The sequence below is a fragment of the Aotus nancymaae genome, unplaced genomic scaffold (genome assembly GCF_030222135.1).
Source record: "Aotus nancymaae isolate 86718 unplaced genomic scaffold, 86718_ANA_hifiasm-v0.15.2.pri h1tg000010l, whole genome shotgun sequence".
In the NCBI taxonomy this organism is placed as follows: domain Eukaryota; kingdom Metazoa; phylum Chordata; class Mammalia; order Primates; family Aotidae; genus Aotus; species Aotus nancymaae.
In genome coordinates, this window is record NW_026988421.1 from 34517878 (window position 1) to 34534518 (window position 16641).

Below are 16641 nucleotides of genomic sequence, written 5' to 3' on the forward strand. Positions count from 1 at the left end.
CTTTTTTTTCCAATTTTATGCATGTGGAATAGTTTTATTGTTTTACTTATTTATTTATCTTAGAGACAAGGTCTTGCACTAGGCTCCTAGGCTGGAGTGCAGTGGTGCGATCATAGCTCACTGTAACCTCAACTTCCTGGGTTCAAACAGTCCTCTCACCTAAGCCTCCTAAGTATCTGGGACTACACGTGTGCATCATCACCATGCCTGGCTAATTCTTTTGTTTTTATTTTTAGAGACAGGGTTTTGCTATGCTGTCCAGGCTGGTCTCGAACTCCTGGCCTCAAGTGATCCTCATGGCTGATCCCCCCAACTGTTCAGATTACAGGCATAAGCCACCATGTCCAGTGATGGTTTCCTTGTTTTAATTGTATTTCCTTGATTATGAGGAGGTTTAGCACTTAAGCTACTGCTTCTATGAATTGTCTTTTGCCTAATTTTTCTACTGTTCTTTTTCTCTCTCTTATCCTCTCTCTCTCTTTCTCTCTCCCTCCCTCTGGGCTCCTGTCTCCTCATTTGTGGACTTTGCAATTGCCTACACCCTGCCACAGCTTGGCCCTCAATCCAGAAACAGGTGTTGACATGGTATTTCTACTGCCTTCTCAAAGTAATACTGAGTATGTCACAGATCCATTGGCCAAGCTATGTAATGACTGGGTTACTTCTTGGTCTCCTGCCTCCTGAGCCCCAAGCAGTGAGTCTACAGCTTTCCTTCTCATCTTCTTTCAAAAACAAGGGAGTAAAAGTAGCCCCACCACAGTCCCTGTCTTTAAAAAGTAATGCTTGCTCTGGTTCTCTAGCTTTCGAGAAGCATTTTCAGACCTTGCTGCCATCCCTGCTCCAGCTTACTCACTACTAGTGTTTCTATCCTTCTATTCCATGAGATAACTATCATGGTTGGGAGCCCCAGAAAGCTTTTTGTTTGCCAAGTTTTATACTTGATCATCACCAAGGATATGGTTCAGGATGGCTAGGTCAGAGTGAGAACTTACTATACATCTTGAACATTATATGCTATATTTTATGATGAAAAATTTTTAAATTCTATTTTGGCATCTAAATTTACATTTGAGATGTCACTTTCTTCACAATTTATTTTTTCTGCAAGTAGGGGAAAGGGGCCATGAGCTGGATGGTAGAGAAAACTAGTTTTTGATTAATATTGCCAAATATTTCAGTAAGCAATCAACTATAAAACATAACAAGAGCTGTCACAACTAGTAAAGATTAGAATGAGTGGTAACTCTGATACAGACACACGTGGAAAAATATGATTTACCTGTATGCTTTGTACTTTTGTCCCTTGAACATTTTTTGGAAGCAATGGCTTCCAGAAACTTTCCTTTGAGTAGTCAAAAAACACAGCCATTGGTGTATTACTTTGTTGAATATTAAACCAGACCTATGAAAACATTAACATAAAATTAGTGTAGGTCCATGGGAACACAAGGCCCATCGTTGGTAAGGAAGGAGCAAAATTTTACAGTCTTACTACTCAATGAAGTGGCTGAATCCCAGGGGAGGTCTGAGGCAGGAGATAAAGAGATTCTAGGGTTTCATGATCATTAGACTACCTCATTGGTTCTCATCCTTTAAGGCATTACACAATCACCTGGAGGAGCTTTAGGGATAAAAGATTGCCCCAGTCTCATGCCCTAGAGAATCTGATAGAATATCTATATGTAAAGTTCCCCAGGTGATTCTAGGGTGTAGGCAGAGTGACTTTTGAGGAGATAACTCAAGATCTTTTCTCCCCCATGTACTTACATTTCTATCATCAAACAAACAATCTACACTTTTTAAGGGACAAAATGGGTCAAACTGCTTATAACATTGGCCAGTTGATGGATTCCAAAGCAAATATTCATTAGTTTCTTGAGTTAATACATAAGCCACATGTCCCTGTACGAGAAAAAAGAAAGTAATTTTTGGTGGATTTAAGTTATTTCTGTATATGGAAATTATACTCTGATTATTCTGATTTCTAAAGCCCTTTTTAGCTGAGTGTAGTGGTTTATGCCTGTAATCCTGGATCTTTGGGAGGCTGAGGTAGGAGGATTGCTTGAGCACAGGAGTTTGAGATTGGCCTGGGCAACATAAGGAGACCCTGTATCTACCACAAAAAAAAAAAAAAACTTAAAAATTTGCTGGGCACAGCGGTATACACCTGTAGTCCTAGCTACTTGGGAGGCTGAGGTGGGAGGATCACTTGAGCCTTAGAATTGAGGCTGCAATGAGCTGTGATAATGCCACTGGCCTATAGCCTGGGTGACAGAGTGAGATCCTGTCTCAACAACAAACAAACAACAAAAACAGATAAAAGCTTTTTTGAGGGCTTTTAAATTTTCTTTGGAAAACAAACAAAAAAACCCCCCAAAGCTCCAGAAATCCTCAGCCCCAGGTTAGCATGAGGATTCAGATGAAAGAACTTGTGAGCCAGTGCTGCCATATATGGTTCTGCAGAGTGTGCCCTGATGGCAACACAGCTGTTGTTTTAACAAATCAGTGTATTACAAGGATTTCCCAATAGATAGTACTACAGTGTTTTGAGGTAGGGGCACTTTTGTCTAATCCACACAAGGTGCTATGTGAACTATCCCTGCTTTGGTCAGAATATACTTGGAGACTGAGGGTGAACACCAGGCAGAGATAGGAAATGGAAACTGGCTTAAGGCTCTAACAAAACCAAGTAAAGTTAAAAAGCCATTAAGTTAAATTTGGGAACAAGATTTAGAATTAGAAGCTAAAGGGAAAGTATGCAGGAAATCAGAGGAATAAAAAGTAGTTATTATGTTGTTATTATTTTACTCTGAATGATAAGACCTTTTGTAGTGTAAGCCTATTCTAGCAAATAATAAAACAATTTAGGTAATAATAATGAGACTGCTGGGCATGGTGGCTCATGCCTGTAATCCCAGCACTTTGGAAGGCCAAGGCAGGTGGATCACAAGGTCAGCAGTTCAAGACCAACGTGGCCAAGATGGTGAAACCCCGTCTCTATTAAAAATACAAGAATGGGCCAGGCACGGTGGCTCACACCTGTAATCCCAGCACTTTGGGAGGCCGAGGCCGGTAGATCACGAGGTCAAGAGATAGAGATTATCCTGGTCAACACGGTGAAACCCCATTTCTACTAAAAATACAAAAAATTAGCTGGGCATGGTGGTGCAGCCTGTAATCCCAGCTACTCAGGAGGCTGAGGCAGGAGAATTGCCTGAACCTGGGGGGCGGAGGTTGCAGTTAGCTGAGATCGAGCCATTGCACTCCAGCCTGGGTAACAAGAGCGAAACTCCGTCTCAAAAAAAAATACAAAAATTAGCCAGGCATGGTGATGGGCACCTATAATCCCAGCTACTCAGGAGACTGAGGCAGAGAATTGCTTGAACCCAGGAGGCAGAGTTTCCAGTAAGCTGAAATCGCACCACTGCATTCCAGCCTGGGCAACAGAGCAAGACTCTGTGTCTGAATAATCATAATAATAATAATACTATTTAACACTTATTGAGTATCTATGTGCACCAGATACTATGCTAAGAATTAACACTAACTTTCTCACTTTCATTCACTCCAAATTCTGGGAAGAAGGGGTGATTATTATGCTCATCTTTCAGATAAAGAATCAGAGGTTAAGGAGCTTGTCAAAAGAGCCCATAAATGGCATTATTCCTGCTTCATGAAGAGGTAACTGAGGCTCAGAAAAGTAAACAAGGCTGAGATCATATAGTTAGTGGCATTGCTGGGTTTTTTTTTGTCTGTGTATGTGGCAGGGTCTCATTCTGTTGCCCAGGTTGGAGTGCAATGGTGCTATTATAGCTCACTGCAGCCTCAACCTCCTGGGCTCAAGAGATCCTCCCTCCTCAGTCTTCTAAGTATGTGGGACCACAGGTATGTGCCACTATGCCTGGCTTATTTATTTATTTACTTATTGTAGAGGTGGGGGTCTTCCTATGTAGTCCAGGCTGGTCTTGAACTCCTGAACTCAAGCAATCCTCCTTCCTCAGCCTCCCAAAGTTCTGGGATTATAGGCATGAGCCACCATGCTCAGCAATCGCTGCGTTTTAAACCTGTGTCTGACTGTCCCCCAAACCCATATTCTTAACACTACACTGTGCAGTCTGCTCTCCTTTACTCCACAGCCCTTGCTCTTGGTCTCTGTGCTCATTGTCTTTATAGTAAAGAGGAGGCTTTACCTTAACCACATGGCTGAGTTGAAACTGTGCACGGCTACCTCTGGCAGTGCTGGGCCACAGGTACTAACCCAAATAGTTGCCAAAATATTATTGACTGTTTACTGCCATCTAGTGGCATTTAAAAATATGGCAGGAGATCATATAGAGGGAATGAACCATAGGCCTTTATTAACAGTTAAGAAACTTGGCAATGAAACAATAAGTGATGCCAAGAAAATACAGGGAAATAAATCATGATGACAAGAACCATAAGGCAAGACTGCAAATACTGACACTTAGCAAGATACTCATGGTGGGGTAGAAACAATTCAAAAAGAATAGCTTTCTGATGGTACAAATGTAGAAGAAGCATGTAAGTTAAGCTGTAAACATTTCAGATAGGGAAACATGAATTCCTGGCTCATTTCTTATAAGATTAAAACCTCAGCAGTGGAGTATGAGGAAAATCATTTTTTACAGACCCTAAAATACACTTATTAGAAACATGATGAGCCAGGCATGGTGGCTCACACCTGTAATCCCAGCACTTTGGGAGACCAAGGAGGGAGGATCACCCGAGGTCAGGAGTTCAAGACCACCTGGCCAACATGATGAAACCCCGACTCTACTAAAAATACAAAAAATTAGCTGGGCTTGGTGTCAGGCACCTGTAATCCCAGCTATTCAGGAGGCTGAGGCAGAAGAATCACTTGAACCCAGGAGGTGGAGGTTGCAGTGAGCTCAGATTATGCAACTGCACTCCAGCCTGGGCAACAAGAGTAAAACTCCATCTCAAAAAAAAAAAAAAGAAAGAAACATATAATGATTATGGTGTTAAAGATAGATAACAGCCGCCACAACTATATTATAACTATTACTACTATAACTATTGCTACATCACCACCACTACCACCAGCTTTACTCAGTCCAGGTGCTGCTCTCAGTGCCTTAATATGTACTAAGTTATGTAATATTCCAAGTAACCCCTATGACATAGCACTATTTTTAGTACTCTTTTACAAAGGAGAAAAGCAAAAGGAAATCACTATTTACATTGCAGAAATTTTGATGAGCCAGCATTATCTTCTTAACTAATCATTGCTTGCCCATGAAATTCCAAATTAGTTTGTGAAGACATGGAAACCTGGGTTTGAAGTCCTCTAAACTTGCCACTGAAATCTGATTTCCTTTTGCTTACATTATTTCAATATGAACTCCAGCACTTACTTCTAACCCTGAGGTTCCCAAGAGGACCAGTGCCTTCTTTCCAAAATACAGAAAGAAATTACAGAGAAGGATGGCATGCTCCTCCTTGTTTCCAGTAGCCAAACTGACGCAGCGCTAAGGCAAAGCAAAAGCAATAGGAATGAAAAAAGAAAGAAAAAGGACAGGCAAGTTGAATAATGCAAGCATCCAACTGATACGGAGTACCTCTACTCACTCCAGTTCCAAACACACTTATTTTTACCAAGTTGCTAAGACGACAGCAGAGCAGACAGCTCCGGCTTTGCTGGGGCATTAGAAGAAGAGAACATTGACTTGGAGCATTGGGGCCACCTTTATTATGGGACACTTAATATAGATATTGTATAGAGTGACCAATCTATATCCAAAATGGTATGTTTTTGTTTAGGAGAAATATTAAATTGCCCTGGGCAAGAAGGGACATATGGACTAGTATTTTGAGGAACCTTATCTGAAAGAGTATCATATAGTGTTTGTAGGAAGTGATTCTTTGGGCTGTGGAGCTACATCCTGTCCTGTACCAATAGAGTACTCTCAACTCAGAGAAAGGAAGGGATCTGAGTTGGATCTTAATCAGGAAGAGTGACTGAAACTTCTTCAACTGAAAGAGCTGAACAGCTGAGCAGGGTGTAACAGATCAAATAGAGATTATCCAGTAAAGCGCAGCAATATGGCAGGAGAGAAAAAGTATAGCAGAAGTAGAAGACTGGCGGTCTGTGACCTAGTTCTAGTCTACAGGTGTGGTTTGTTTGTTTGTTTGTTTGTTTGTTTGTTTGCTCCCAGAATGTCAAAAAAAAAAAGAGAGGAAATTTTCATATAAAACTCTGGCTTCTGTTGAAAAATAAAAAAACCTCTAGCAAAGACCTGGGTCCAAATGTTCAGATGGCAACATTTCTTGCTGACTAATGGCTACAACATTTAAATGGGACATGTGCTCTCTAGTTCAATACAGTCTGAGAGAAGGGGCTGTGGGGGCCAGGGAGGTGGGGGTAAGGGTTAGGGAGCTAGAGAACTCATGGCAGTGACTATTTGCCAATCAGTATGGAAGCATTGCAATGTTTTTAACAACTGATATGGCCCTATCAGTGTGCATTGGCTGAGCGTGATGGTGAAGGATGGGGGTTAGGGAGGATAGTTAAGGAGGCCCTTCTGAAAGAACAGTGTGACTAGGTGAGCTAAGGGCAGAATATGAGAAGAGGAGGGAGATGATGATAGTTGGAAACTAAGTTTTCCTGAGGTCCAGATGCTTTGTATGTTACTACATTTAGTCTTTTTTAAACTCCTGTATGACACAATGAGGAAATTGAGGTCCAAAAAGGTTAATTAACTTATCTTAGGTCACACATCTATTAAGTTTTTGATCCAGGATTTGAACCAAGGTTTTTTGTTTGTTCATTTTACTCCAAAGACTGTGTGTTAGGTGAGAGAAAATAACTCTTTTCTTGTGAAATCGAATCAGTCGTACACTCATGGGCATCCTGTGGCTGAACAGTTTGTGTCAATGAGAAGACATGAGGAATCCCAAGCCTGCAGTAACTGCTTAGCTATGTGCATTGCTTGGATTGTGGGGGATGCAGGGGAACTAGTATGTTCTTGGATGATTATTTTTAGCTCAGCCTCTTTCAATGTTCTGCAGGATCATAATACCCCTGAATACAATTGGGATGTACATACATGGGTATGGGTGTGCAGTCCACACATTAGTAACGAAATATAATTTAAGCTAAAATGGAAGAAATGCTCTACTTAGGGTTGCCAAACTTAGAAAAGAATTTATAGGATGCCCAGTTAGATTTGAATTTCAGATAAACAACAAATCATTTCTTATTATAAGTTTGTCCTGAATATTGCATGGGGCCTGTATTTTATTTGGCAATCAGGCTTTAATCCAAGTGCCAAGGAAGAACACTGCTGTATGAGCTCTTCACTCAGATGGGGGCGATGGGGGAAAGCTTTGGGGAAGTGACAGCACTTGCACAAGACTTCAGGGTCTGACCAACCCCATAGTGACAGTTATATTGCTCTCTGGAGGATGGCATAATATTATACTCCTGGAATTCCCATTGAGTCAAAATATTTATGAGCTACCACTTAGAATCTTGAAAAGATTTTTGGTCTTTATGAATTATGTCCATAGACTGTTATAAAACTGAAGATGATGTATAAAAGTATCAAATACTTTTAAACTTCACAAGGCAAAGTAATACAGAAATACATAATATTTTTAAAAGGCTTCCTTAAAAGAAATACTATACATTTTAATTATAAAATGTAATTTGTTACCTCCGATGTCATCCATATATCAGAACCATCATTTTCATCTGGTGTATTAGGCATAAAAGGAATCAAAGATACAAATCGAGCAATGAGGTCCTAGAATAATATTAACATCTACTGAGTGTGTACGTATGTCCATCCCTGAGCACAATGCTTTACATGCATTATCTCATTTAGCATATACTCTAAGCCTTTAAAAGCAGACACTATTATTATTCTAGTATTACAGAAGAGGAAAGAAGCTTGGAGCAATAAAATAACTTGCCCTGGGTTCCATGGCTAATACAATACGTGAAGTCTCTGGGAAACTGAGCCCAAGTTGGCCTGACTGCACAAGGTGCATGCAACCATTATATTTTATTGTAATAAATTACTAATATTTTAAATATTGCAATATGTATCCACATTAAACATGTACTTTAAAGTACAACTGTTAAAAATTTTTAAGATCTTGAAGCACAGCAAAGGTTTTATTACTTTTTGGTTCAAAATCTATCAGAATTATTTTAGTGAATATAACTTTATAATAAGCTGCTACCGCCAGGAGATATTAAAGTAGTACAGTGTGCTTTCTCAAACAATAGAAACTGTACTATGGATTTTTTCCCTATAGTGCTGGAGACAAAGATTCAGACTAATCTAGGAAAAGAGAAAGGGTGCAAAACAATGAGTTAACATAGGAAGTTCATTAACATTTTAACTGATATTCAATTGCTGCCATTTATGCACTATTATGACCCTCTACACTGGTGACTTCATGCAATTAATAAACAAGTCTCACAATCCTTGACAAGCAAAAGAGCTATGATTTGTATAAATTTTTTAAAAGATAAAGATGGTCTTTGTAATAGATCTGAGAGGACTGTTGCCTCCTTGGATCCTAGATGTCAGAACACACAGGCAAGAAGAAAACCCATAATGGAAAAGCAGTGTAGCAAAAACCAATCTAAATTAGAAGTTTTGATTTTGGTTTAAGGGGTTCAGCTAAGGGAGCTTTATAACTCACAAATAGTACAAATACTCTGAGGACAAACAATGCACTAGACTGAAACCAAATACACAAAAGGTAAAAGTGATTCTTCACAGATGCTCTTCAATCATAATGAAGCTGTTAAAAATAATTACAACTTACAAGTGTTGCATTAGAATCGTGAAGAAATATATCCAGAAGTTGCTGAGGTGGATTTAATGCCTTGATATATCTTGTGACTAAGAACTGTATCCCTTCATCATTAAAAACAGTAGTTACAATTCTTCGGTTGGGAAAGATTGCCTTACAATTCTTTTTAAAAATCTGTGCTCTCTGCAAGACCTCTGTTTGATCTAAAAACTAGAATCAAATTTAAAGTATTTCAACATTGTGCTATATTGTTCCCACAGGAAATATCAAGAACCAATGTTTATGTTTGCCAGCTTTGAAATTATTATTATTGTTTTTTAAAGTACTTCATACTTCTTTGATGATATATATAAAAGAAATTCAATGTAAAACCTACCTTATCTAGTGTTGGATTATAGGTGACATATGATATTTGAGGTTCAATGGTAGCAAAAATATTTAAGAATGTACATTCTTTTAAATTCTGTTCATTGGAATCTTCTCTAGGAAATACATAAGTAATACTCCAAGTATACCCAAGCAAAACTGGTGGAATAGTTACTTGAAATGTTCCACTAATCTGAAAGAGCATATCAGTATAATGGATTATTCATGATGAAAATAAACATCAGTCAAATATTATAGCCCAGCAGAGTCCTCTCCATCACAGAAAGCATGCTTACTTGCATGCAGGGGCTTCTAGTCATTTGTACTTGCCCAGGAATGGGCAGGTCCTCTGTAGTGATGTGCTCATAGGCACCCTTGACACCTTGGGACCCTGCCTAATATGTACTATGTAGAGAGGGTAGGAGTAAGAAAGGAACGAAACAAAAAAGCAAGTTACTATGCCAGTGATAAAGCTCTTAGAAAATCCAATTCAGGCCCAGAGAAGAAGCTAAAAGATAATGTTACATTTTGTATTGGGTCTAGAAAGAGAAAATACATAACAGCAAGAAAGACAACCCTGAGGTCCACATAGGAGGAATTGTGTGTATGTGTGTGTGTATGTGTGTGTGTAGGGAAGAGGTAAATTATAATAATAAAAAACATTAGCCGGGAGTGTTGGTGCATACTGTGGTCCCAGCTACTTAAGTGGTTGAGGTAGGAGGATCACTTGGGCTCGGGAGGTTGAGGCTGCAATAAGCCATGATTGTGCCACTGCATTCCAGCCTGGGCAACACAGTGAGACGCTGTCTCCAAAAAACATGATGACTAATAGTTACTGAGTGTTTACCATGTGCAAAACCCTGTGCCAAGTGCTTGATGTAGATTGCATCATTCAGTGGAGTAGACACTGCCCTTATCTCCATTTCACAAATAAGGAAACTGAGGGTAAGAGAATTGAAGTATTTATGCAAGACCACAAAACTAGTAAGTAGTGGAACCAGGATTACAACCCAGATGTGTCCACCTTTGAAGCTCACACTCTTAACCACCTCTGTATCCTATAGTCTGGCATGAGACTGAGCAATGTCCACAGGGACTTATAAACATAGGAAGCCCTGTAGCTGTACCTTCAACAATGTATATTCCTATTACTGTTCTTTGCAACACGCAACAGCATGACTTCATGTGACTGCACGTTGTACAGGCACCTCTACTCTCCTACCTGATATTCCTTCTTTCCTACTTTCTTACCAATAGCTTTAGTTGGTAACATGACAGCCAGGTAGTAAGAACAGAAACTTCATTAACACTTTAACTGGTATACAATGGCAGCCATTTGTGTACTATTGTGAGACTCTACAGTGGTAACTTCCTGTAATTAATCAACAGGGCTCACAATCCTTGACAAGGAAAGGAGCTAGTATTTGTATATATTTTTTAAAAGATTGTCTCTGAAATAAATCTGAGAGCACTGTTTTCTCCTTGGAAATTGGGTGTCAGGACACATAGGCAGGAAGAAACCCAGGAAGGAAAAGCAGTGTAGCAAAAGGCAATCTAATTTAACCCCTTATTTGCTTGACAAATTTGTCAAGCCCTTGTTTCCTTGACAAATTCATCTTTAAGGACTTAATTCAAAAGTTATCACCTAGGTAAAGTCTTCTTTGATCTTTCATTTTCCTCCTTAGTCTCCTCTTACCTACCAAACTCTCTGAACTACTACCCCTGCGTTACCACCTGCAACCCAGGGAGAGTAAAGTACTCCCTACTGTATGTTCCCATGTACCGATCTCATGCCTCTATCAAAGTACTACAGCATTATCACATTGTACTGAAATGTTAGTTTTATTTCATAGACAGTGAACTCACTGAGGTAAAAAATTCATTTCTGAATTTTCACTTTCCAGTGTCTGGCATGGCGCCACAGGTGTCAAGTGCCTTACCTAACATCACTTAGTGAAGAAGTAACAGTGGAGTCTGGGCTGGTGCTTTTCTACTTTGCTAGTCATGTAGGCATTCTCCTGCTACATAATAACCCAACAGCAGAGCCCTCTGAGGGTCTCACAGAGACCAGGTACAAATCATAGGTCTTACCATTATCAATAAACAGTGTTGACAAGCTGAAACTCCTGGGACCCGTGATTACAAAGCAACACCATTAATCAGAATGTTTTATGAATCTAATCTTATAGAACTCTTACATGCAAATACAAATGTTGCTTTAAGATCTAAGACTAGCTGTCCTATTCTTTGTTAGTGAACGTTGTAAAGATATAAGAAATAAATTTGTGGGTACCCTCTGTTCTAGAGACAGTTCAAACACTTCAAAAGTCCAGAACATTCTAATACAGGATCATCTTAACTGACCTACCAGCCTGCCAATCACAGAGTCTGATTCAAAGACAACAGAAAGTGTTACTATTAGCCAGAGGTCAAAAGTTAGAATAATTAGCAAATAACCATTTTGTCTTACCTCAGATTGTTGCAGAAGAGCAGAAAAAGGGAAGACAATGGATCCAAGCCAATTCTTTCTTATATATGAGTGAACACTACAGCTCTTGAGACAGTGATCCTAGGAAGATACATAATTTTTATTACCTACTTAATATCATGTGATGAATAGTTTTACAAACTCATAAGTAAATATAAAAAGTCATTCTCTTTCTTTTAAAAAAGAACCCAAAAGGTAAATAGAAAAGATACATTTTTCTTGCTTTTAAATTTCTTTAAAAGATAACTACTTAAAGCAAAAAATAATAGTCTGGGAGAAAATTATCTGTTGCAGAGTTTATGACTTGTGTAAAGTAGAATGTATGACAATACTAGCACAATGCAAGGAGGGGGAAACGGAGGCATTATATTATAGGATCCTGCTCTTACACTGTATGTGAAGTGCTACTATATTATGTACAGATAGTTTGTAGTAAACTAAACAGTATATTGTAAACCTGAGAGCAACAGTTAGGAAAACAAACAAGTATAGCTAATAAGCCAATAGTGGAGATAAGATGAAATCATAAAGTATTCCATCAATCCAAAAGAAGGCAGGAAAAAAGAATAAAGAATAGTTGGGATAAGCAGAAGATAAATGGGAAGATGGTACCCAGCCAGGTTAACAATTATACAAAATGTCAACGGTCGTACATTCAAAGGCAGAGATTGTCAGAGTGGAAAAAAAAGCAAGACTCAACTGTGTTGTCTAGAGAAAACCCATTTTTAATATAAAGACACAGCTTAAAAGAAAATAAAGATATACAAAACTAACTAAAAGAAAGCTGAGTGACTATAACAGACAAAAAAGCATATTTAAAAATAAGAAATATAACGAGGAATAAAGAGAGAGAAATTATACTGATACAGAAATCAATTCATCAAAAAAATATACCTGTAAACATGTATGAACTTAGAAACAGAGTTGCAAAATACAGAGCTAAAAAATATGACATCAAAAGCAAGTTGATAAATTTGACTTCCTCAAAATTAAAAACCTTGCTCTTCAAAAGACACTGTTAAGAAAATTAAAAGATAAGCTATATACTGGGAGAAAATATTTGCAAATCATGTATCTGACAAAGGACTTGAATACAAAGGACCCCAAAATTCAATAATAATAACCCAATTTTAAAAATAGACAAAAGACGTGAACAGACACTTCACCAAAGAAGATATATAAATGGCAAATAAATATTTACATGGAAGGGTACCCAACACCATTAGTCATTAGGAAATGCAAATTAAAACTACAGTGAGAAACCACCACACACTTATTAGAATGGCTAAAGTTCAAAGTTTGACAAAGTATAAGAAAGTGAAAGAAATGGAAGTCCCCTGCATTACTGATGGGCATAAAAAGTGGTACAATCACTTTAGAAAACAGTTTAGTAGTTTCTTAAATATCCATTTACCATAATATCCAGCTATTTCTATTTACTAAGAGAAATGAAAGCATTTGTCTATAAAAAGACTTTACACAAATATTTATGACAGCTTTATTTATAATAGTCAAAATATGCAAACAACCTAAATGCCCATCAACAGGTGAACATATAAACAAGCAATGAAATGCATATTTATCAATGGAATATTGCTATATAATAAAAGAAATGAACTATTTGTTAAACACTACAACATGAATTAATCTGAAAATAATTTTTCTGAGTAAAAGAAGCAAAACAAAAAAAGAGCACATACCATAGGATTCCATTTCTATAAAATTCTAGAAAATAGAAACGATAGTGACAGAACACAGATCACTGGTTGCGGGCGGGAGGTGGATACACCAACAGAGCAGGGGGGTACCTGAGGGTAATGGATATGTTTATTATCTTAATTGTATTGATGGTTTCGTTGGTGTATATATACACCAAAACTTGTCGAATTATACACTTTAAATATGTGCAGATTATTGTATGCTAATTATTCCTCAATAACACTATTTTCAAACTTAGAGAAAATATTTGTAGTAGGGAGAAGCAGGGATTAGGCATAAAAGGGATTGGCATTTGCCACCATCACCACCCCTCCCATTGGCAGCACCTATGATCTACTCCACTTTTAGCCACTTATATTTTTCATTTCATCAACCAAAGGCCAGAGAATCTAGGGAGAGTGAAAGAAAATAGCTGAAGTTTGAAAAAAGCTGCCAAAACACTGATTCCTGCCTTTAGTTCATAACCACTGCTTTGGACATTAGGAGCCCTTCCAACTTTTTGTACTTGAGAAGTTACTCCATCCACTTACCAGGGAATATGAGAAGGGTCTTTTAAATCCAGAGGCTGACCAGCAACAACAAAGCAAAGCAGATGGACTGTGCTGCTCTAGTTTAAAAGATAACAGGTACACTTAGGTAGCTTTGTAGCAATCAAGGCCTTGGAATTCTGACTGATGTGCTCCCAACTGCATCAATCTTTCCATCCTAAGTCCCAGGGATGCTGCAGGCTTTTTAGGTCTACCTTGCCTAAGATATAGTTACAGCTCTATTGAGGTTAACTTTAAAATTGGTTCCGTACATGGATGGAGCTGGAGGCCATGATCCTTAGCAAATGAACACAGGAACAGAAAACCAAATACCACATGCTCCCGCTTATAAGTGGGAGCTAAACTATGAGAACACATGAACACACAGAGAGGGATAACACACACTGGGGCCTATTGGAGGGTGGAGGGTGGGAGGTGGGAGAGGATTAGGAAAAACAGCTGATGGGAACTAGGCTTAATACCTGAGTGAAGAAATAATCTGTACAACAAACCCCCGGGACACAAGTTTACCTGTATAACAAACCTGCATGTGTGCCCCTGAACTTAAAAGTCAAATAAAAATAAAAAGTTCCCTATGCATCCTCTTTGAGAAGCAATGAAAAAATTTTAAGATCAACAATATGAATTATATATGAAACAACCTTTAAGGAATCTATTAGTATGGGAGTTGTATATATCAAGTGATAAAAACGGGACTTAATATCCAGAGTAATAATGTGTGTGTGGTAAGTCTGCATATCCTGGTGTGAGTTGAAGCAGGGTCAGGCATTCTGATGGTTAAATAGTAGAAGAGATGCTGCTATGATGGGACCATCTCTTTAAATAACTCGTCTAAATAAAACTCAGATATCTGTACATTTCATTTCTCAACCCCTTGTAAATCAAAGTAACCCCTTCATCTTTGTTCTAGAAGATAATTCTTCGGGAGCAACACAGCTTGCCCAATAGGAGGGTCCCTTGTCTTGTCATCAGGATGAATACCTTTGTATGTTAATTAGCAGTCATAGAGCTGGGACAGTGGCTTGACTACTGTGGACTAAAGGCTCAAATGTACAGTACGATTTCTACAAGGTAATAAAACTGAAATTTAAAATCAAAAGTTTACACAAAAGCCTCTCAAACATTTGAAAATGCAAAGATATAATATTGGAAAATAGGCCAAGCAAGAAAATGTTATATATATATATATATATATATACATATATATATATATATATATATATAAAATAACAAAAAATAAGTAACTAAATATAAAATACGTAGTCTAAGATGTTTTCAGAGATAAAATGATAGTCTCAGAATGTTTCCATTATTTATGAGAAGGCAAGAGATCAAACAAACTAGGCATTGAATACATTTGGTCAAAGTAAGTATAAAAATTATAGTCCTAGGGGAATAGGGAGGAAGAAAATAATTAAAATACAAGCAGAAATAAATGAATTCGCAAACCAAAAAAAAGTGAAAAGTAAAAATTTCAGTAGTTGGTTCTTTAAAGAATAGGCAAACATCTTCCATATTAAATAATTTTTTAAAAATTGAAAGACATGGTTGGATAAAGTTAGAAACCAGAGGATAGTATATAATGGCAAGTCAAAAATTATAGACTATGCTGAAAATTTTAAAATCTTAAAAATAACTTTAAAAAAAAGCATTTAAATCAATATCCGAGTTTCAGGTTAGTTTAAGGTCTTTCTGTGGCTACTGGGATTTTTGTTAGAGTCACAGTTAACCAAGTTTTAAATCTGGAGTATGCATGGGGCTTGCTTTGCCAGCTCCAAAGGCAGTTCGGTCCATCTCTTTATTGCTGAGTGTTAAAAATAGGCTATGTGTCTGTGAGAGTTCCAAGTCTTCAGCTTTCTGCTAATACATAAGTAAAGAAAGGGAGACCTGTGGGGAGTAAGAAACAGTTGATAGCAGGAAGAAAATATACAGGAGGGGCACAGAGAAAAGAGAGGAAAAATGAAACACTTCTAGACAAAATAGTGTTCAGTGATAACTTTAAACCTTCTTTCAACTGGATAGCTATCTCAGGACTCAGTCTAGCACTAGTCTTTTAAAAGACAATGGAATGTTTTGGCCCATAGCTACCCTAAAACCCAGTCCATGAGAGGAGGGCAAGAATGCAAGGACCTTTCCTTTTCTAAACAGCATGCCAACATTGCCACAAACAAGTCTGATACCTAAAGCATGTGGATCTCATTCCAGTAACAACAATCTCACAATGCAAAGCACTTTCAAGGCTTCAGTTGTTAATCAACTGCTGTTCAATTCTGACCAAATTAGTCTTTGAGATAATTCACTTTTGAGAGAGAAAACTTGTTAGACATTCTTTTGAGTTTTTTAAACTTTACCCATTTATCAGTTTTGATAATCAGAACACTACTCAGTTTAATTCCTTGGAGAAAAGCTATCACCAAATTATTGTTTAATATTTTACACTCAGCGTTTATCATGGTTGATCTAAAGTTCCTTTAATAAGAATGTGTGTCATATCTCCTGGAAAACTGGGTTTGAAAACATAGCCATTATGATTTGCAGTGGTTTTTACAGAAGGCTCATTCCTGAACCATTCTCTTCAAGGTCTTGTTCAACTTCTCTGACATGGATACCCAGTCCCTCCAGGCAGAATTAATTGCTCCTTCAACAGCATTGCCATAGAATTTGGAAAACATTTCTATTAGAGCATTTAATCTATATACCTTAAAAGAG

The 16641-nt window shown here is 37.9% G+C and overlaps 1 protein-coding gene across 1 annotated transcript in view; it reads right to left on the reverse strand.

The window, feature by feature from the left end:
• The window catches only part of CC2D2B (coiled-coil and C2 domain containing 2B), a gene marked incomplete at its 5' end in the record, with an annotated part of 108712 nt that overhangs the window by 12396 nt on the left and 79675 nt on the right, over window positions 1–16641 (reverse strand). Inside the window, 7 exon segments of the mRNA XM_064374039.1 lie at window positions 1280–1402; window positions 1768–1902; window positions 5397–5510; window positions 7698–7787; window positions 8824–9021; window positions 9188–9370; window positions 11648–11746. Of these exon segments, the coding sequence (XP_064230109.1) occupies window positions 1280–1402; window positions 1768–1902; window positions 5397–5510; window positions 7698–7787; window positions 8824–9021; window positions 9188–9370; window positions 11648–11746 (942 nt within the window).